Source organism: Zootoca vivipara, chromosome 10 (assembly GCF_963506605.1).
Source record: "Zootoca vivipara chromosome 10, rZooViv1.1, whole genome shotgun sequence".
NCBI lineage: Eukaryota > Metazoa > Chordata > Lepidosauria > Squamata > Lacertidae > Zootoca > Zootoca vivipara.
Window position 1 is genome coordinate 20,379,400 of NC_083285.1, and position 21,504 is coordinate 20,400,903.

Consider the following 21,504-nt stretch of genomic DNA (forward strand, 5'->3'; position numbering starts at 1 on the left):
CTGTGCATGTCCAGAGACTCCAGACATGTGCAGAAGGAGCCTCCCCCGGCCAGTAAGTAAACCGGGGAAAAACAAAAAAAATCCGTTTTTCCAGCTGGGAACGGCTGGAAAAACGGGGGTTTCCCGGGGAATACGGGAGATTTGGCAGCTATGGAGTGCGTACAGCCATAGGTGCTTGCAATTTCCCATCCTTACCACTTCCTGGTGCTAGGATACAGAATTCCTGGAAGAGGAATAGGTATTGGGGTGGGGGGGAGAGAAATTGCCCATAAAGTGGGAACTAGCTCTATATTATCCTAGCACAAAGTCATTACATGTACTCTTAGGAGCAGCCCATCTAAACTGCTGTGCTAGGTTTGGAACAGGCTGAACATGGAGCAATCTGCCTAGCTATTACCGTATTTTCCTGTGTATAAGACTAGGCTTTTCAAAAAAAATAATGTCAAAAATTAGGCGGTGTCTTATACACAGATACACCCCCCCCCCATTTTCTAAAACCTGATTCCCCAAAAATAGGGGGTGTCTTATACATGGGGGCGTTTTATAGGTGAAAAAATACGGTATATGCAGCCCTATTTTTGTGATTGCAAAAAATAGGCTTAAATATACATTCACCTGCAATGTGTCTATGGCAGTGTGGATGTGCATTATTGACTGGTGTGCATTAGATCTCCTGTGTTTGCATTCTTTCTCATTCTCCATTATCTTTATTTATCTTTATTTATTTTTTATTATTTTTATCATATCCATCAGTTGCATTTTTGCATTAAGGTGTCTCAAAGCAACTTGCACAATAAAAACAAAGATGTTAAAACCCGATATAAAAATAGCAACAAGCAAAAACTAAAGTACTCATCCAGAAACATATTCTCTAACAATCTCTTAGGAATCTTCCTTACTGACCGTTTCATTGTGGATTTTTTTACTTTTTTGGGGGGTGGAACCCAACTTGTATAGAAGCAGGTCATTATAAACCCAACAGGATATAAATAAAAATTGGAATTATTCCGGCCCCTCCGGTGTAGGCTTCTTATCAGCATTAGTCTTTATCACTTGCTTCATTCCTGTTGAACCTTGCCTCGGTTCTTCCTGTTCTGGCACAAACACCGCCACTGTAAACAAGATATTTTCATATCTTCCAAGACTGTCTGCCCTGGAGCTGTGTTATGAGTTGGTCCCTGTTTACTAGCGTGAGATAAGGAGGGTCAAGTGATATATTTTACTGGATTATTTTTTATGAGATCTTGTATATTTGACGGCAATGTCATTTACAATGTGACGAAGAAACCAGCTGAACATAGTACTAGAATTGAAGACGATTTTTCAGCCTACGGTTATGAGTCACTGTGCAGGAAGTGCTACACACAGGTTCCAATGCGAAAAGTCCCTCCCTCGGGGGTAGTGACAATGAAACAGAAGCTATGGATGCCTCTGCGATTGCAATTGTCCTTTGCTGCTAGTGTTGCACACCCACAGATGGACACATAGGCTGCAGTCCTATAAATACCTGGGGATTAAACCCAACGGCCCGCCCTCAGAGGCTGATGGAGCTAATGGATTTCCAGACAGCCACGGAGGATTTTCCAACTGCTGTGACTGGCGCTTCTGTTGAAGCCCTGGCTGACCTCCAGGACATCTGAATGTCTTGGGCTGATCGTCCCTGAGTGCCCTCTTCTGCAGGGATGCCAACTTGAATAAAATGGGGGGGGCAGGTAAGCCCCGCCCTGCATAATCAACCACATGACACCATTTGAATGGGAATGGCCATCAACTTTGTGGGGGCCCAGCCGCCTCAAATATTTTATTGTGGGGGCCAATGCCCCCATGGCCTTTGTGGGGCTTGCTTGACTGCCCAGTATAGTCCAGCGCTTAGGACAAGGAAACAAGCTGGGAGACGGCTTGAACACGAGTGGAGGAAAACCCTGGTCAAATGCAATAGGACACTGGTGAGGGCTCATAATCAAGCCTACCTAGTGGCAGTGAAGGCAGCAAAGAAGGCATACTCATTGTGCCATCCAACAGAGGTTTTCCGGGTAATGGTGGGTTTTTTACAATCTGGCCCAAGGGAGGTGGCAGAGCCAATGTGGTCACTGTGACCTTTTTTTGCAAACCATTTTTGAGGATAAAATTGCTTGCATCCACTGGGATCTTGACGCCACTATTACAGAAGATGAATCTCAAGGGGCATCCAGAGTCCTGTCTAGTCCTGTTGTGCTGGATGAGTCTCAGTTAATAAACTTGAGGATATGGACAAGGTCAGGGTGACCACTTGTGCTTTGGACCCTTGCCCCTCTTGGCCTATAAAAGCCAGCAGGGAGGGGACAGCTGGATGGGCCACAGAGGTGATTCAGCACATTTCAGGGATACTGTCTAGGCCAGGCATACCCAAACTGCGGCCCTCCAGATGTTTTGGCCTACAACTCCCATGATCCCTAGCTAACAGGACCAGTGGTCGGGGAAGATGGGAATTGTAGTCCAAAACATCTGGAGGGCCGAAGTTTGGGGGTGCCTGGTCTAGGCCTAAGGATGCATCTTCAGACATAATATGACATTTGCCAGGCCAAACCACCCTTCTCGTTCCTCCCAACATTCTCATTCCTCCCAACAGAGTCACGGCTTATAGCAATCATCCAGTAAAATGTTTCCTAGTAGCATAAGACTGCATTGTAATATGCACTGTAAATTTGATACCATTTTTCCAATGTACTTTTAACTAACCGAGGACACTTAATCATTCCAGGCTTGTATCAGCAATGTAGTGCTCCTGAATATTCGACTTTGATGAGGAAGGTAATTATTTACTGAGTTTTGTGAGATCGTATGTGCGTGGTTTGTGTGTTTTACGTGCTCTGAGGAATTAGGCTGGAATACCCTGGACCTGTGGGACACGGGTGGCGCAGTGGGTTAAACCACAGAGCCTGGGGCTTGCCGAGCAGAAGGTCGGCGGTTCGAATCCCCGTGACGGGGTGAGCTCCCGTTGCTCGGTCCCTGCTCCTGCCAACCTAGCAGTTCGAAAGCACGTCAAAGTGCAAGTAGATAAATAGGTACCGCTCTGGCGGGAAGGTAAACGGCGTTTCCGTGTGCTGCTCTGGTACGCCAGAAGTGGCTTTGTCATGCTGGCCACATGACCTGGAAGCTGCATGCCGGCTCCCTCGGCCAATAACGTGAGATGAGTACCGCAACCCCAGTCGGTCATGACTGGACCTAATGATCAGGGGTACCTGTACCTTTACCCTGGACCTGTATAGGAAAGCCAGTCCAAATACTTCCGTGGGAATAAACTACATTATATCCAGACACTCTGCCTTGACAGACTTGGATGTGGCTTCAAATGAACAGTCTGAGTTACAATTACCGTAGATAAGCTATGTGCGACTGCATGGTAGCAGTTATGTTATGAAATTGAAAACTAACCGCAGCTATATTAAACTGGAACCAAGGAAACATCATTTAGACCTGTGCAGAATCATAGTATTGTAAGGTTGGAAAGGGACCCAAAGGGTCTCCTTGCAGTGCAGGACCACAGCTAAATAATCCCTGGCAGAAGTCCATCCAACCTCTATTTGAAAACCTCCAATGGAGGGGTTGTCCAACACCTTACAAAATGGTCAGGCAGCACTTACTGTCAGAAAGTTCTTCCTAATGTTTAGGTGGACAGCCTTGGGGAACTATTCAGAGATCAAAATGTTTGCGCAACACACTCTGCAGCTTGCACATGCTCAATCTTCATGGGATGGCTGTTCTACTAACCAGTGACAGTCTCGGGCATGACACAGACAGAACTTCCACATTAAATGCAACGTTATTTGGTGCAGTCAGTTCACACATTCAGTGGCCCATCCATCAAGCTTATTGCCGTCAAGTGGCATATGTGGGAACCAGGCCTTCATCCCTACCTGCCATCAAGTTAGTGGGAGTACACTGCACTACTGCCTTGGGATCTGTGCTGGCCTCTTGTTCCCTTTCAAATGCAATTCAAAGTGCTGCTTTTGACCTAAAAGTCTTAAAACAGCTTGAGCCCTCCACATCACAGGGGGAAATCTTTTCTGGTGAACTCTCAGCTTAACTAGTGACAACCTCTTGCTAATGCCTTCCATCCACAGATCGTGAACCATGAAAGCACAAAAAAGGCAAGTATCTTCTGTGCTTTGGAAAATCGGTTTCTCTACTTTTGCACAAAAGTCCAAGCCTCAGCAGCTTCCCAAAGTGATGGGGAAACTTTCCAAGCAGACACCTGGCAGGTGGATGGTTAACTGGAGTATTTTTTTAATGAATAGAAAAGTTGCTGTCCACCTTGAACCTAGAAGAATAAATCTAATCAAGCAATTAATTAAATGCAGTAAGGGGATAGTTGCGTATTTTTCCTCTGTAGGCTTAAGGTCGATATCATTTCATAGTATATCATGTTTATATCCCACCATTCCTCCAAGGAGCTCAAGGTGGTATACCTTGTTCTTCCCCTCTCCATTTTACCCCATAACAACCCTGCGAGGTAGGTTCAGCTGAAAGACAGTGACTAATCCAACGTCACCCAGCAATCTTCATGGCCAAGTGGGGATTTGAACCCTCGACTCCCAGGTCCAACATTCTAACCACCACACATTTTTATATCGCATTTTGTTCTGATGTGCCTGCTAGAATTCTTCTTCGCCTCCTCACTTTCATCTAAAAGGGCCAGAGAAGAAAGAACATCGGAATATTACAATCCCACGCACACAATTCTGTTTGTCGGGGGGGGGGATCATTACCTCACTGGATGAAAACAGGTGTACATTTACGACAACAACTTCCTACAGCACATAGGTAACCTTCTTAGCAAGCACTGAGACTCTGGGGTTGTATCCAATGTCAATTCTACTCAGAGTAGCCTCATTGAAATTAATGAGCATGCCCTACTTAGGTCCATTAGTTTTAGTGGGTCAATTCTTGAGTGTTGGATACAAGCATTGGTCAAATTTCCAAACTGGAAACTGGAAAACTGGAGTGTTAGGGAAGTGATACAGCTCTTCTCCCACTTGCTGTGTTATTGAGGACCATCTTGTCAACTGCTTAAAGGCACACTATGGTAAGTTAGTAACTTGATAAATTTATTTATCATTGTCCAGGAATGTGTTGGCAACTTTGGACACACACACACACACACACACACTGCTCTTGTTCTAGATGAGAGGTAGGCAGACTGAGCTCTAGTGGCAGATCTCTGGGTTATCTGCAGTTGGCTGGCAAGGATTTCTGACTCCCAAATGTTTAACAAAACAATTCCACCTTTTCCCACCCAGTGTGGTGCAATTGTCAGTGGAGGACCTGGGAGACCAAGGTTCAAATCTCCACTTAGCCATGAAGCTCACGTGGCGACCTTGGCCCACTCACTGCCTCAGCCTAACCTACCTCACAGGGTGGTTGTAGAGAATTAAATGAGGAGCGGCAGAGCCTCCTTGGAGAAGAAAATGAAGGTTATCAATGCAACAAATAAATAAAAAACAGGCTGCTACAGTGAAGAAGGGTAGCAAGGAGTGGAATTTTGTGGGAAAGAACTGTGGTGCTGCAAATGAATTCCTACACTCAGTGTGGGCTCAGAGACACCTTGGTCTTTTCACTCTGTTTTGTCTTCTACACCTGGTTCTGCTTTGCAGATCTTGTGGAGAGGGGGCGGGGGCCGGGAGTGAATCCTAAAATCTACTCGCCCGTATTGTAATCGCATAACACACATATATGTTCCTTGTCAGATTAAAAAAAACAAAAACCCTCAGGTGTATGGTCCTAAATAGACCATAATTAATTGTGCAACATCAAAGCTCCCTGCTTTCCTAAGAAATGCATCTTGCCCCTTCCATGCCCTAAATAATAATAATAATAATAATAATAATAATAATAAGGTATAATATTTATACCCAGCCAGATGGGCAGGAAATTATTTATTATTATTATTATTATTATTATTATTATTCCCTGTCCATCTGGCTGGGTATAAATACACACACACACACACACACACACACACACACAACCACCAGAAGTTGGGACTTCTACCAGTTAAATGTACTGTATACATTTCTAGGACTTGCTTCATTTTCGGGGGGGGGGCAACTGGTTTCAGAAGAAGTTGGGGGGGGGAGATAATGAGGTCCAGCCTGACCACCCATTAAACGATTAGCTACAGCCAGCAGCGTGGCACAGGAGGTCTTGCAGCCTCCTGCAACGTGTTCCTTTTTACGGGGAGGGGGGGAGAGAGAGAGAGGGAGAGAGGGAGAGAGAGAGAGAGAAAGGGAAGAAATCAAAGGATAATTTTGTGTTTTTCTGCAATTAAACCAAACAGCCGTGCTCCCTTGCCAAGGGGAGAACCGACGGCATATACAGAGTTCAGGAGGAGTAGGAGGGAGAGTCCAAGAGACTCCAAGAATGCCTGTCCCTCCTCCCTCCCCTCGTCTGCCAAGTGCAATAACAATGCAGTCATCAGGAGAGAGAGAGAGAGATTAGGGGAGGGGGTGCGCGGGGAGCTGCTCCTCCGCCCCCTCCCTCGAAAGCGGGCGGGTTCAAAGGCGGCTGGCTGGCTGGCTGGCTAGTCCCAAGCCCCGCGCCCCGCTCCGGGGGCTCCGAGGGCCAACGCCAGACGCGGCGGTGGCGGCAGCGTGCCACCGTCGGAGCTGCTACTACGGCTTGCCGAGGCTGCCTTGCCCTCATTGAGCCGGCGGCCTCGGCTGCTGCTGCTGCTGCGTTAGTGGGAGAGCGAGAGCGAGCGAGATTGTGCCGCTGCGACAGGGGAAGACGAGGCAAGGAGCTGGAGGGAGCGCACTGAGCATGCGCCGCCCGGACCCACTGGCTCCAGCGCCTCCGCCAAGGTACCCTGCTGGAAAAGGAAGAAATAAAAGCGAGGCATGAAAATACCAGCAAATAGAAAGGAGATCTGGTGAGGGAGAGGGGGGGTGGGGAGGTCTGGGGCTCTCTCTCTCTCTCTCTCCCACCTACCTACACACACACACCAGCACCAACAGGTATTGCGGGGGGAGGGGGGCTTTGTGTGTTTGTGTGTGTATTTGTGTGTGTGTGCGCGTGCATCTATGCATCTCCCTGCTGGGTAGGGCTGGATGGGATGTGGGGAGAAGGGAATGTGCGGTTGGCGGCTGGAAGGAGGCTGGCTCCGTGAGTGTGTATGTGTTTATTTGTTTCTGTGGTGGTGTTGTCTTAAAATTTTTATCACAGGGCTGCATAACGGAAGCGTACTAGGGCAGACAACGATGCCTGCACGGCGGGGCTGGCTCGGAGATCTGGCGCCTCTGGGCAAGTCTGAGCATCTGGGCTGGGGAAGAAAGAAGTCAGGCATCCAAGCAAACAGCCCTCTTGCCTGCCTCGCGTATGTATGTGCATGTATTGGGGTGTGGGAGAAGCTGGTTTCATGGTTGTGTGTGTGTGTAAGTGTGTGTTGCCTGCGTGTGTAACAATGCACTCATGATCCGATCAAGGCTCTTGTTTACGCAGCAAGCAAGCAAGCAGGGAGGCAGGCAGGTAGTTCCTAAAAGCTGAGAATGGTGGAATCTATTGTGAAGATGCTCTCTCTGTATGTAGAGCTCAGAAGAGACAGCATAGGAGGAATCCTCCATGGGGATAGGCAAGGAAGGCTGCCTGGCTCCGCCGTGGAGTGGCTGCTAGAGCCCTGCAAGCAGCAGAGTGGGTCTTTGTTAATTACATTTTGACAGGCGGCATTAGGATAAATCCTGGAATTCTGACTAGCCAGATGCAGATCCTCGCATTCCGTGCTGGTCAAAAATACAATCCGAATCAAACCAGAGCAAGCGGACATTCTTCCTGGGGTGCGTTTCATATTTAGCTATGTAAATACATAGCTGGGTGGTGACACACACCCCACTGCAATGAAGGGGGGGAGAATATATATATGCCCATATGGCAATTCTTTAGCTTAGGTATTTATTTAAAAGTCTAGTGGGGGAGGGGGCTCTGGTTCATTGCAAAATCAGGATTCCTGTTGTCTCCTTTCAGTGTGCATGAACTAGCAGGGTGTGATTAATATGCTTTGGCGAGTTGGTTAAAAACATACATTCTGCAGGGTTTCTTTTGGATGTTTTCCATATCAACACAGCATTTGCCTCTGAAACACACACAATATCAACAGAAAAGGTGGGCATTTATGGGCAACCATTCTTCCTTGCCATTTTTTTTTTAAGCTGCCAGTACCGGAATGATGATGTAGGAATTGGGTTGCCTCTGAAGCTTCAGAGACAGGAACTGTACAATTCCATACTCTGCCAAAAAAAAAATTGATTGTAAACAAGAAGGAATAAACTGAAGCAATGCATAGTAAGTGTGCAGTTCTCACTGAATTTCCCTCAAACAAATAATAGTACTCCAACTTGCAACTTCCTTTGGCTCTCCATAAATTAACATATTCGTTAGCACCTCCTGACACCATTTGTATGTTAACTTAAGGACTGATAGCTTGATTATTTTTTTCCAGATATTTTGATGGCATGATAAATCAGGAAGCGGAAAAGAGGATGTACTATGTGACTAGACAGACACCAGATCAGATCTGCTTTTGGAATATATTTTCAGTAAGATGTATGGATCTATTTTTTCCTTATACATATATCTAGATCATGAGACTTGACTGAGGCAATATTCAAATCATTCGTCCATCTATGGCGAACTACAGCCATGCAGCTGACAACATTTTACAAAATCTCTCCCCTCTAACAGCGTTTTTGAAATTGACTTCACTGGGTTTCATCATAGGAGTCAGTGTGGTGGGGAACCTTCTGATCTCCATCTTGCTAGTCAAAGACAAGACCTTGCACAGAGCTCCGTATTACTTCCTGTTGGATCTTTGCTGCTCAGACATCCTCAGATCTGCAATTTGCTTCCCATTTGTTTTCACTTCCGTGAAAAATGGCTCATCTTGGACGTACGGGACTCTCACTTGCAAAGTGATTGCCTTCTTGGGGGTCCTGTCTTGTTTCCACACGGCTTTCATGCTGTTCTGCATAAGCGTCACCAGATACTTAGCTATTGCCCACCACCGCTTTTATACAAAAAGGCTGACCTTCTGGACTTGTTTGGCTGTTATTTGTATGGTGTGGACCCTCTCCGTCGCTATGGCTTTCCCTCCGGTGTTGGATGTGGGCACCTATTCGTTCATTAGGGAGGAAGACCAGTGTACCTTTCAGCATCGCTCCTTCAGAGCCAATGATTCTCTGGGATTTATGCTGCTCCTCGCCCTTATCCTTCTAGCCACACAGCTTGTCTACCTCAAGCTGATCTTTTTCGTTCACGATCGCAGGAAAATGAAGCCAGTTCAGTTTGTTGCAGCGGTGAGCCAGAACTGGACGTTTCATGGTCCAGGAGCCAGTGGTCAAGCAGCTGCAAATTGGCTGGCTGGATTCGGAAGGGGTCCCACGCCACCAACCTTGCTGGGGATCAGGCAAAATGCCAACACCACAGGGAGGAGGAGGCTGCTCGTCTTGGACGAGTTCAAAATGGAAAAACGAATCAGCAGAATGTTCTATATCATGACATTCCTCTTCCTAACCTTGTGGGGCCCGTATTTGGTCGCCTGTTACTGGAGAGTTTTTGCGAGAGGGCCTGTGGTTCCAGGTGGATTTCTAACGGCTGCTGTTTGGATGAGTTTTGCCCAAGCTGGAATCAATCCTTTTGTCTGCATTTTCTCCAACAGGGAGCTGAGGCGCTGTTTCAGCACAACCCTTCTTTACTGCAGAAAATCCAGGTTACCAAGGGAACCTTACTGTGTTATATGAGGGAGCATCTGTAAAATCTTTAGCCTTGTGAAAACACTACCCTTCTCTGCTAAGCAATTGTGGCCTGTTGCCATGTCTGGAGAAGAAAAGGAAAAAAGGGGGGGAGGGGGAAATCAAACAGGGGCTGTCAGCGGTTGTAAGGATTTGGGCAACGACGTCCTGCAATCTTTGCAATAGCTCATCTCTAATCCTATTTCGAAACCTAAACTTGTTTCTGCTGGCCACTCGCGAAGGTTTGTAAATTAAGAGTAAAGGACTGAGCCACTGCCCTGAAATGCTTTGATGTGGTGGAAAACCTAGATCGTGATTCAGAAAGTAGCAGGTGCTAAATATATCAGCGCTCAATGCTGTATATATCACTACATAAAAGTAAGACCATCACAAAAAAGATTAAAATTGGACATCTGAATCAGTTAAGTTTGACATGAGGTTAATGTGTTGATGAAACTATTTAAGACACGGGATGACCTTTAGATCATTTCATACAATTATTGTTTTTCAAATACAAAAATCTGGGGACTGTGTTAAGTCCTGTAACCAATGGGAGATGTGCCATTTAGTATTGGATTATCACCCCACATTTGCCTTGTGATTTCTGGGGAGCATTACAAAGCAGTTTTGTGTTTTTGGGTTGTGGCTGGGGAGGTTTCCCCCTTGTTTTTTCAACTTGGGTTTTATTTTTCTCTAAATACATTCTTCGTCTTTCACCCACCCACCTGCTGCCATTCGCCCCCATCCCCCACGAAACGAAATACTGGTTTGTTTGTTTGTTTCCAGGCTGAAGTATTAACTAGCATATAATTGTGTTCTATGTCTCGTTTTATTTTTGTTTTGTTTTTTAAAAAATCACAATTTGCTATAATTTTTATTGGATGCATTTTATATTTTCGAAAGCTAGATATCAGTCTGTTAGGCAACATCAATGAGATTATCCAATCATGACAAAGGAGTAATCATTACGCAGAATAAACCACATGTTGCCTTAAAGGGTTATCTAGTATCTTCCATTTTGTTTAGCATTTTAGAAATAAGCAAAGAAAGTGAATCGGTTAACTCCAATCTGCCATTTGGGAGTGCATGAAAGATCACTTAAAATCCCTTATTTCCCTTTTTATTCTCATGATTCCCAAAATCAGTATGCTCATCACTAGGATTATATTCCCCCGCCCTAAGGTATGTTGCCCATTCTAGTTTGTTCTGAGAAACACAGGCAGACAATGTATGTTTATATTTTTAAGACAACTGTCAAGGGGAGACCGCAGCCTTAGTAAGATATATTGCACAATTTGTGAAGCATCTATTCTACTGAAGGCACAGTCTTGTTTATACTTTCTGCACATTTTGGTGTATTGGTTGTTTCAAATTATTTCAATTTTAACTTGTGAAAGCATATAATATGATTTCTAGTATTTTAGAAAATACATTAGAGTCTGTGAGTCTTTCCTTCTTTTAGATACAGATGTGTGGATTTCAATATAAAGTTGCATTTGCCAAAATTTACCTGTGTAGCCTGTTAATTTTCTTGGAATAAAATTTTACATTTTTCCAGTTATACAACAAACCTTTTATTATGATTATTATTACTATTATTTTGTTTAGTGAGCATGACTTTTTGAGAATGTAGCCATTATGGATTATTATTCTTTGAAGTCACTGTATTCCCAAACTGTAAAATGCATGAATGATGGGGACCACAGGATTGATAAATGATATTCTCGACAATAGCACTGTTGTGTAGTTTATCATAATTACCCTGATACCTATTTGTCAGTTCTGCTGAGAGGTGCTGTTAATTTGGGGATCATGATATTTGAGATCCATGGCCCAGGGCTCTACATTTCACTATAGCTCTAGAGCAATCCATCCCAAAATACACAAGAGTAGAATCCAGTTTGTGTTGCTCTATAGGCAGAAAGTGTTTGTGAGTCGAGAGAGGCTATTTTCAAGTTTCTTCTTCCCATTTACAGTCCTTTGCACGCACACACCCAAACAAACATATATATTCCACAAGGTTGAGAGACCTTTTGGAGTAGATTTTATGGTTCTGCAGGAAAGAGGAGGAATACCTGCCTCCCTGTTTCCCGGTTGATGTAGTGGCACCAGCCGGGTTTCACTGACAGCTAAACTGCTGTAAGCATATATAGATATTCTTATTAACAACAGAAGTAGTATTGTTCCTGTATACTAATAGATTTTTTTAAAAAATGGGTTGAAGAATTTTGGGAGGGGAGATGGCATCTTGATTCCGCTGGTGTTCACGGCAAGCTTCTTAATTTAACCCTCATGTACTTCATGCTAATGTTGATGGGTTCAAAGATTACATTTAGCATGCAGTGTTGGAAGCACTGCAATAATCAATCTTCATGAATGCAAAAACATTTCAGGTCACCATCCCCAAGAGGCTTGAAATGAATTTAAAGTCCCAGGGACCTGCAATGGTTCCTGATCCACAAGCTACAGAACAACTGTAGTACTTGGCTATGCATCTGATTTAGTCCCATGTCATAATTCCTAGACAGCTAGGGCCTGCATCCCTCCCCTTACACAGCTGTATGGAAATTTTAGGTTTATCCCCATGCGTGTAAGGATCATGCATGTGCCCACACTCTTGAGGATATGTGTTGCGCATTTTCAAGGCCTCCACATGATAAAACAGAAACATGTCCATGACAGCACGCATGATGTTCTGTGTGTTGGCCTGTGGGGTGGTGTTCTACAGCATAACAGGAAAAACACCCATGTGTGAAGAGTGATCCATAGGATGTTTTCAGAATACAGTGGTGCCTCGGTTTAAGTACGCAATTGGTTCTGGAAGTCTGTACTTAACCTGAAGCGAACTTTCCCATTGAAAGTAATGGAAAGTGGATTAATCCGTTCCAGACAGGTCCGCGGAGTACTTAACTGAAAGTACTCGAACCGAGGCGTACTTAAACCGAGGTATGACTGTATCTAACTAGAAAAAAAGAGAGAGGCCTAAGTAGGGATGGACAAATTCAACAATTTCACTGTATCTCAGGTCCTCATTTTCCCAATCTTAAATGCAGTTCTCAACATGAAATCCTAATGAAAAATTCATTAGCGCTTTAGTGTGAACTTCTCCTAAGGACACATTTTTGTATGCAGTTCTGACTAACACACACACCTTTGCAACCAATTTTCCGTAATGTCACACAGACATGTTATTTCACTAACGTATGCATTCTTAGGCCCACTTATCCCTATATAATGCATATATATGCATCTATATGCATCTTTTAGGAGCATAGACTATATTGCTTGGTCAGGAAACTGCATTGCAAAATTCAGATTTTGAATTTCAAAAGAGAGCTGTGTTTTGTTTTGCATATTGGTTCAAGAAGTATGAATTAGGCAGTTTCTCTTTAAAATGCAAACAAAAATGGATTTTCCTTCCCATCCCTAGACCCACCTTGACCACATACTCAAGCCAAACTCCCAACCATAGGATAGCAAAACAATGTTTAGTTTCATATATGAGAAGTATTTAGAATAAAAGATATTTTACTAAGACCATTAGGATGCATTGGTATCTGACTTCTATACAATAGTTACTTTCATAACTTTCATCACATATTTTAAAAACATCAATAAAACTGGAATTCTTATAGTAGTTGTGCAGATGCTGATGTCTCAAAGGCCAGAAACTTTCAAACACTCTTCTTCTCAGTTGAGTTTTGCAATGGATTTTTATTCTGAGAATTGTTTGTAAGATGCTTGAAGGACCTCTCAGAGCAATACAGCAGATTATGAGCATTCTAAATAAATAATACCATAGACAATGATAACCTATATTTATATTGTATAGTTTGGGAATATAAAGTGGGCATTGTTCCCCATTAATCAGTTTACAGTTTTGCAAATAGTACATTATAAAAAAAATTCAGTGAAAAACAGTTTAAATGTTTAAAATATTCAGGCTTGGTGTTTTTTTTTCGTTTTTTCTTTTGCATGTTTTTGGACAGGTTTTGCTTTTATTTTGCTTCAATAAGAAGAGCAGAGGTGTACCAAATGAAATTAAAAGGCAACACATGAAATATTTTAGCATATAGTTACTTACTTTGCAAAATGCTCTGTGACACAAAATTATTCAGGCAAATGTCTTAATACAGCTCCTAAAAGGATTATATGCTTACATGGATTAAAATGGTGTGTGGGGACAGCTGTTATAATTTTGGGTAGCGTATTGTTCAGTGAATGAACGGGTAGAGATCAAGAAGAAAATTATGCCTGTGTTGTTGCAAAGCTGGCTTCTTACAATGCGAGTACTTTATTTTCTTCTAAACATTGGGATGTAGGCCACTGACAGACAAAGCAATGGCACGCTTTACTCCAGTTTCATATTTCATTTAATTTTCTTGATGCCAGCATTTATCTCCCCACTCCCTGTTTGACCCAATATCGGAGTTGAGTTTTGCATTTAGAAGTACCACGTGGTACAGTTCCCATTGGACTGTACTACTTCAGACTTTGGTGAGGAGGGGTCACATATTAAAATGCCTGTCAATGTGCATGGAAAGCATACAGTACTCCATGATATTTCTGAATGTACGGTTTGATTTCAGTGACTTCAGCAATAGTAATAATATCTCTAACTAGGCAGTGAAAACCTACTGAAATAAACATATCTCTCAATCTGCCCGTTTCCCCCATAAAGTTACCCCTTCCATACTTGGCCTAACTTTATTAAATTTAGGAGACATGACAGCTACTTTTGGTATGTTCCACTGTGATGACTGGGTTGCAGTTTTGAAAGGCATTGTGTGACACTGTCTCATTAGACTGGCCAAACACGCCCAAGCCCATTTTGTAATGTGTACCTACTAAAACCACAACATGTTGATTAAGCACTATATGCACAATGATTGTGTAGTGCATATCGTTCCATTGACATCTTGTTCTATGATTTCTGAAATACAGTTAGTTTAACCAGTGCTATTTTACTAGAAAAGGAGGTATACTGGAATTCACCATGAACCTTGTTCTCTTATAATGGCAATGACGCCCACATGAGAGGTGCTTGAACTGAGTTCCAGCTGGAATAAAAAACCCTGAGTTTAACCATTTAAATCAGGCATCCCCAAACTGCGGCCCTCCAGATGTTTTGGCCCACAACTCCCATGATCCCTAGCTAAGAGGACCAGTGGTCGGGGAAGATGGGAATTGTAGTCCAAAACATCTGGACGGCCAAAGTTTGGGGATGCCTGATTTAAATGCTTAAACATTGTAAAACCTCTGTGACGACCCTCCCTCCATTTTTCTTCCATGTCAAACACCATACAGTGTTTATCTCTATGTGAATATATATGTGGCCTGCCCAGTGCTGAATTAAAGCTCAAGAGGGTTCCCCCCCCCCGGCTCTATGGCCTAATGATTAACTGAGGGATTTCTTTTCCCCCTTTTTGGTACTAAAGCTGCAGTTGATTAATTTACTGGTTAAGCACTGATTAAACTTTGCAACTTATGCATATACCATGATATGTGTTGGTCTGTACTTGGCTGACCTGCAAACCAATATGAGACAGGGTGGCAAGTGATTAGAGCATAGAATACAGCCCCAGGGAAGAACCTTAGCTCATGGGGAGCGACCATAGCTTAGTAGTAGAGCACAGGTTTTGAACACAGAAGGCCCCAGGTTCAATCCCCGCCACTTCCAGTTAGGGCTGAAAAAGTCCAGTTCCCTACCTATGTCCCTAGAGAATTTGCTGCCAGTTGGTGTAGACCAGGCATCCCCAAACTGCGGCCCTCCAGATGTTTTGGCCTACAACTCCCATGATCCCTAGCTAACAGGACCAGTGGTCAGGGATGATGGGAATTGTAGTCCAAAAGCTGAAGTTTGGGGATGCCTGGAGTAGACAATACTGAGAGAATGTGTAGACAATACTGAGGTGAGTTAGGAAAAGGCAGAGCTCTGTGTTGTTCCTTGTATTATGGATCAAAGCTAGAAACTGCTGTGAGCTAACAACAAAAGTTTTACTGAATTCTCCACCTCAGATGACCCTTTGGCTTCTGCTCTTCCACTCTCTTTCTACAGCTGCCCACACCCTTTCACTCCTTGGTCTTTCCAATCATTCTTTATTCCTTTTAGCCCATCTCTTAATGGAGCCTTGCTCTCACTTCTCCCCCTTTTTGATAATAACGATGCTGTCGTTTCCTCCTTTATGACTGCCCATCTGATGTGGAGACAATGTATGAGCATGGAGCCTCTTCCTTAATAACCTTTGCAGTCAGTTTCCATGTGGAGCCATCATAAATGTGCAGCTGGCTACAATATTTTACAATATTCTGCAAGTCATTGTCATAGTATGCCTTCTCTTTAAATTTCGTAGAGCCTTTCTGGAAGTGTACTTCAAACTACACCATTTCCACAACCTCTAATAAGTTGGGCAACATTGTTCAACTAATCCTTCCAAACAGAAGCACTCCAGGTGTTTTTCCATGTTCTAGTGGAAATGCCCTATTATTCAGCAATGCCAGGTTTGGGTCGATGTCTGCCTCCTGTGCTTTCCTTTGCAATTTCTTGGCAATTTGTACTCCATTTTCAACAAGGACATTTGACTGAGATTATTTGAGCCTTGAAACACACTTTTGAAAAGTTCTTAAACACATGGCAAGCAAACTGAGGGCAAACCACCTCAGAAATGCCATGCCCAGCAAATATGAACTTGGATTTGTTCAGTCACCTGAGAACCTGTGGTATAAATTAGTAAGACAGCTTTTGGATAGTGAGAAAAATAATCTACAATCAGCACATACTATTTCCTGCATATGCAAACATATATGTGACAACTTTGGTTCAATCTGATACAGGCGTGTCTGGCTTGGCCCTTTCAGATCAGCAACAAATGCTGCGGCGATTCTTCATTGTGTTGTTTTCTTGTATGAAAAACGTCTATCTCAAAAGTGTATTCCTGCTTGGTGTACTGTGTCCCTCAAAACTTCTTACCCGCAATATATTTAGACTTTCCTTCTGCAGTTAGTAGGAAAGTGTTAAACAAATCAATGGCTTGGGGCCCTGCAGGATTCAATTAAATAGCTACCTTCCTTTTTATTGGCCTTATCCACAGCTCCAGTGGCTTCGATGAACAGGCCAAACTGCTGCTTAACTCTCCAGTTGTCTGCAGCATGGTTTGAGAGATCTAACATGTCTGGAAGAGATGTTCCATCTATCTTCTTTCTCACCCTTCTAGTCTTCACTATCACCTTGTGGATCTGGACTCCACTCTTGGGGCCATTGTATTCATTGTGTTGTTCATTGTATTACGGTACAATGTTCCAATACAAGAGATTTCCATCTTGGATGCTTGTGCGCTTCCACTCCCTCTCTGGAGCCAGCCATACTCCTTTACCTCCTTATTCCTTCCACCCTGACTCTTAATGGAGCCTTACCTTCAAAGAAGCTTCCTATGTTCCTCATGAGCATGGGGCTTATTTGGTCTGGCATTGCTTTGCTGTAACAGGACTCCATGGGTAACGTTGGGGAAGTCAAAGGTAGACATGGTCTCCACCTCGCTGTTTTTGAACTGAGACACACACAGAGAGAGAGAGAGACAGAGAGAGAAAAACCTGATAGGAAGGTTGCCGAAGGGGACTTGCCAAAATCCAGAGCCTTCACTGGAATTTCAGATTTACAAGCACTTAATTTGTGCAGAGCAGGGGAAATGTGCAGGCAGCATTCTTTCCAAATGCTCAGAACCTGATTGACAAGCCAGGAAAGCAATGAAGTCCAGCTTCATTTCCTTCTGCTGCTTGTACAGGGCAATGAAGCAGGAGAGGTGGGGAGGATTTCTGAACTTCTCTTCCTTGTCAATTATGGCAGTTGTTTTTCTCCATTTGGCCGTGGCTGCATTAATTTTTCTGGTTGCAAGGATTGACATTGATTTTCCTGACTTGGGAACAGATTGGGTACATGACATTATTCATTTATTTTCGCTTGTGTGTAGCTTTGTGGGCATTTAGTACTTAGTTTTTCCCTCTCTAACTTTGGAATAAAGCGATAGGCACTCGTGTGCTATTGTTTTTAAACAGATATTTTTAATAACAAATAAATTTTAATTATAATAAATTATTTAAAACATAATGGATTGCTTGCATTTAGGTTTCTGCTATTATACAGATATTTGCAATGTAGGCTATTTGCCTCTCCTGCCTTGGCAAAATTTCTGGCTATGGGCTTGGAAACAAATGTATCCTAAATTGCACTGGTTTCTGTGGTTAGGTTGGGCAAAAAGGCATGATCTGAAAAAGGCGACAAGAGGCCACAGGTTCCTCTGTCCTGAGGAAATCTACTTTTTTAAATAATAATAATAAATACTGAGAGTGGGACTGACTTCTGAGTAGACATATTTGGGCTTAAGCAGTTTTCTCTGGATTTCTTTCTCGTTCATTTTTTCTTTTTCTTTTTCTGTGGTGTAAATTGGCATAGCTCTGCTGGCTCCCAGTGGATCTGTGCTGGCATGTGGACTGGTGGAGAATCTTTCACCACTTAGCGAATGAAAGCAATTTATTCCGCAGAGCTACAAAATACTGTTACAAAACAGCATTCAACTGACCTTTAGGCCTTAGGGGCATTGAAGTTCATTGAATCCTTGCTCACTGGCTCTTTCCTTTAAGAACATTATGTTTGTTCAGTTGTCTATTGTCTGCCTTTTCCTGCAGAAGAAAGTTCATTTCTATTTATATCATGAGCCCATTGCTGGAGCACCCGATCGTTACACATGAGTAAAATTAGCGAATTTAATTATTTTTAAAGTGAATTACAATCCACATATTTGATTTTAGAAAATGTTATTTAATAGCAGCAAGTTATCAATCCTGAATATGCAAATCTTGAGAGACTTCAAACAAGGAAGGGAAAGTGATCCTTATCCATATTTTCCCAAAAGGATCACTCACAGTAAGAATAGACAATAATATAATACTGGGTTTGTTTGTTTTTTAATTTTTGTTTGTTTCTTTGCTATCCATAATAATTGAATAGGATTTTTGTCAATAGGGATACAATCACTCAAGTCTTATACTTGTCTTTTGACTTTTGACACATAATCCTTGGGATCTAAAATGACAATCATACCCCTTCTATCAGTAGGCTTAATCACAATAGACTCATCCTTCTGCAGAGCTGTCATACCATCTCACGATGTTTCCAAGAGAGAGAGAGAGAGAGAAATATCAGCAGTTCATACTTTTAGACTAAAGTTTCTTAAGATCCATCTCTCAGACAGAGAGATACACATGAAGCTTCTATAAGCATCAATCCAATCATTTTAAACTTGTGTGCATTGGATCAAAGAGTTTCCTTGAAAAGAGCTCTCTGCTTTTATTCTCTTAAAATTGGTGCGCATTGAATTGCGTACCTGCATTAATAGTCATTCCTCTTAATAGCAAAGTGGGTGTTTCACATGTATATGTGCTGGGAATCCAAACAGGCTTCGGAAGAGGGTAGTATCAGGTCCCAGCCAAAGGAGCACCCTACCTGGTTAAAAGGCAGAAAGAAAGGAGGTGAAAGAGAGAGAAGGCCTGCACTGTTAAATAAAGTAAACAGCATGGGAAATTGTCAGATTGCAAATACCCAGTTAGATGAATAATGACAATTGAAGGCTCTGTGCAGGTGCAGGAAGAGGGAATACAGCCAATTTGGGGGTGGGGAAGTACAGTGAACAGAATGTGGGCAAATAATGCATGGATGTTGTAAGGGAGGAGAGAGATGCTATGGGGAAAGTGGATATTTTGCAGAATAGAGGGGGGAATCAAAAAAGGAAACCAACAACATCAAATCTGGAGCTCATGTCTACATTTTGAAACGTGCAGAGACACATAAAATGGGAGCAGAGAAGGGTGCAGGCTTTGCAAAAGGAAGGGCAGTTATAGGCCAGAAGGGCAGTTATAGGCCAAAACAGAGTCACATTTCTAGCATAAAGTACATCCTGTTCTCACAGGGGCTCACAAGCAGGGCCTGAGTGCAACAGCACCCTTCCCCACTTGTGATACCCAACAACCGGTATTTTGAGGTATACAACCTGCAACAGAATATCGAACATGGGTAGCTAAGTCCCCAGTGATGGTTCAGATGATCAGTACTGGATTTCAGCATGTCGAGCAGAATGGCACCTAACAGAGATGTCAGGTCTTTACTACCCTTTCCATTCTACTGAGTAGGGCTTCAACCCGCTGTTCAGACAGAAAAACTTATCACTTTGCTTCTATCAACACCTATCAGTCCATGGAAACATCACCAACTGGAAGTGTCTGGTGTGGGTTGTATGGTTTCATCCATGCACAATGTGTTCAGCTGTGGCATAATGCCTCTCAGTTCCTTTGCATCTTCTCACAAACCACTACCAAGGGTTAGGGCAAAAACTGAACGCTCTTCCTTTGTAGATTCAAACTCTACTTTCTTCTTTGAATTTACAAAGGAAGATGGTTCAATTTCTTCTTCCTCCTCCTCCTCTTCTTCTTCTTCTTCTTCTTCTTCTTCTTCTTCTTCTTCTTCTTCTTCTTCTTCTTCTTCTTCTTCTTCTTCTTCTTACTTTTATGTACAACTCTTCAGCCATTCTTCACAATCCACTCACATCACAATCACAACAGCAAGTTATTTAGCAGGAATCGCAATAGGAAGGAAACCTGATAGATCTGTGGGGTCTGTCTTCTAAACATGGTCATGATTAAGAACACAGTAGCACACAGAGTTGTTTAATTTGTTTTTGCTGCATGCAAACACGGATCCGGTTATTCTAAGCAGATATTGCTTTCTGCTTCAAATGCTTAAAACAATTCATTCTGTCTTTTCTTCTAAGTTGTTTCATTCCAGAGATGATGAGACAGCCAGTAGGGACACTCTGCCTAATATTGACACCTCTTGATCCATGCTGTCTAAAGATAGATGCCAACTGCTAAATATTTTATTAGCGTAAAGCTCAAAGGAGGCCATTATTTGTAAGTCAAGTTAACTACAGTGGAAATAAACCTAATATTCTATAGCGTCTTGAGTACATTAGACTTTACTCCTGGTAGACTGGATACTAGCTGACACACACACACACACACACACACACTGAGAGAAAGGAATACAGCATCTGTATGAATTGCTTATATATGTTTAAGAACTTATTTCTAAAACTGATTACTTTTTGTAACAGGTTTTCAGCACAAAACAAAACAAACATTTCCAGTTTTCCCTTCTCTCAATTTTTCCAGAAAAAAGTAATAACCGTGGCAGGGATACACATCAAATCTTTGCCTTTCATAGCACCTTTTAAGGTGCCACAATACTTCTTGGACATCTCGAGGCTGTCAATATTTTGCATGAGGGATTCAAGTGCATATCTGGAGATTTATGTTTGTGCAATTAAAGCTCATCAAAGCCTTCTGTCATCCAAACAAAGCAAAATTATTTTCATTCAGACTTTTGGCCTTTTATCTTAGAGAGTTTTAGCTTCATATTAGTTTTATTCTTTTATTATACTGTGAGTCGCTTTGAGTGACTAGGGAGGCCATTGAGAATACAGGAAAACTGTATTTGATGGAGTCCAGAGCCAATCCTGCAGGTCTACTCATTTGTCTCTTTTGCAGTCCCAGTCCACCCAAAATAGCAGAACCTACAGTTTTCATGTCATTGTTAGCGAAGTCATTTGTATAGCTTTCTGCCTATAAGAGCATATATGACCTTTGTCAGCAAAACTGTGGTTTAAAGGCAGGGTGAAGCTGTAAGTCCCCCAGAAAT

General features: G+C 42.8%; 1 protein-coding gene across 4 annotated transcripts; it reads left to right on the forward strand.

Moving 5' to 3' along the window:
* Positions 1–6,462: 6,462 nt before the first annotated feature.
* On the forward strand, positions 6,463–13,566 carry GPR85 (G protein-coupled receptor 85). Of its 4 annotated transcripts, none has more exons than XM_035127971.2 (2): positions 6,463–6,907; positions 8,471–13,566. In XM_035127971.2, exon 2 carries the CDS (start codon positions 8,655–8,657, stop codon positions 9,765–9,767), a length of 1,113 nt encoding a protein of 370 aa, XP_034983862.1. In that variant the 5' UTR covers positions 6,463–6,907; positions 8,471–8,654; the 3' UTR covers positions 9,768–13,566. The 4 variants fall into 4 exon arrangements, with proteins under 4 accessions (XP_034983862.1, XP_034983863.1, XP_034983866.1 ...); XM_035127972.2 differs by having other exon boundaries at positions 6,463–6,839; XM_035127975.2 differs by lacking the exon at positions 6,463–6,907 and adding an exon at positions 6,919–6,992.
* The last annotated feature ends 7,938 nt before the right edge of the window (positions 13,567–21,504 follow it).

Bases quoted from the DNA above. Each gene is read 5' to 3' on its own strand.
- GPR85 (XM_035127971.2), top strand. From the start codon at position 8,655: ATGGCGAACTACAGCCATGCAGCTGACAACATTTTACAAAATCTCTCC.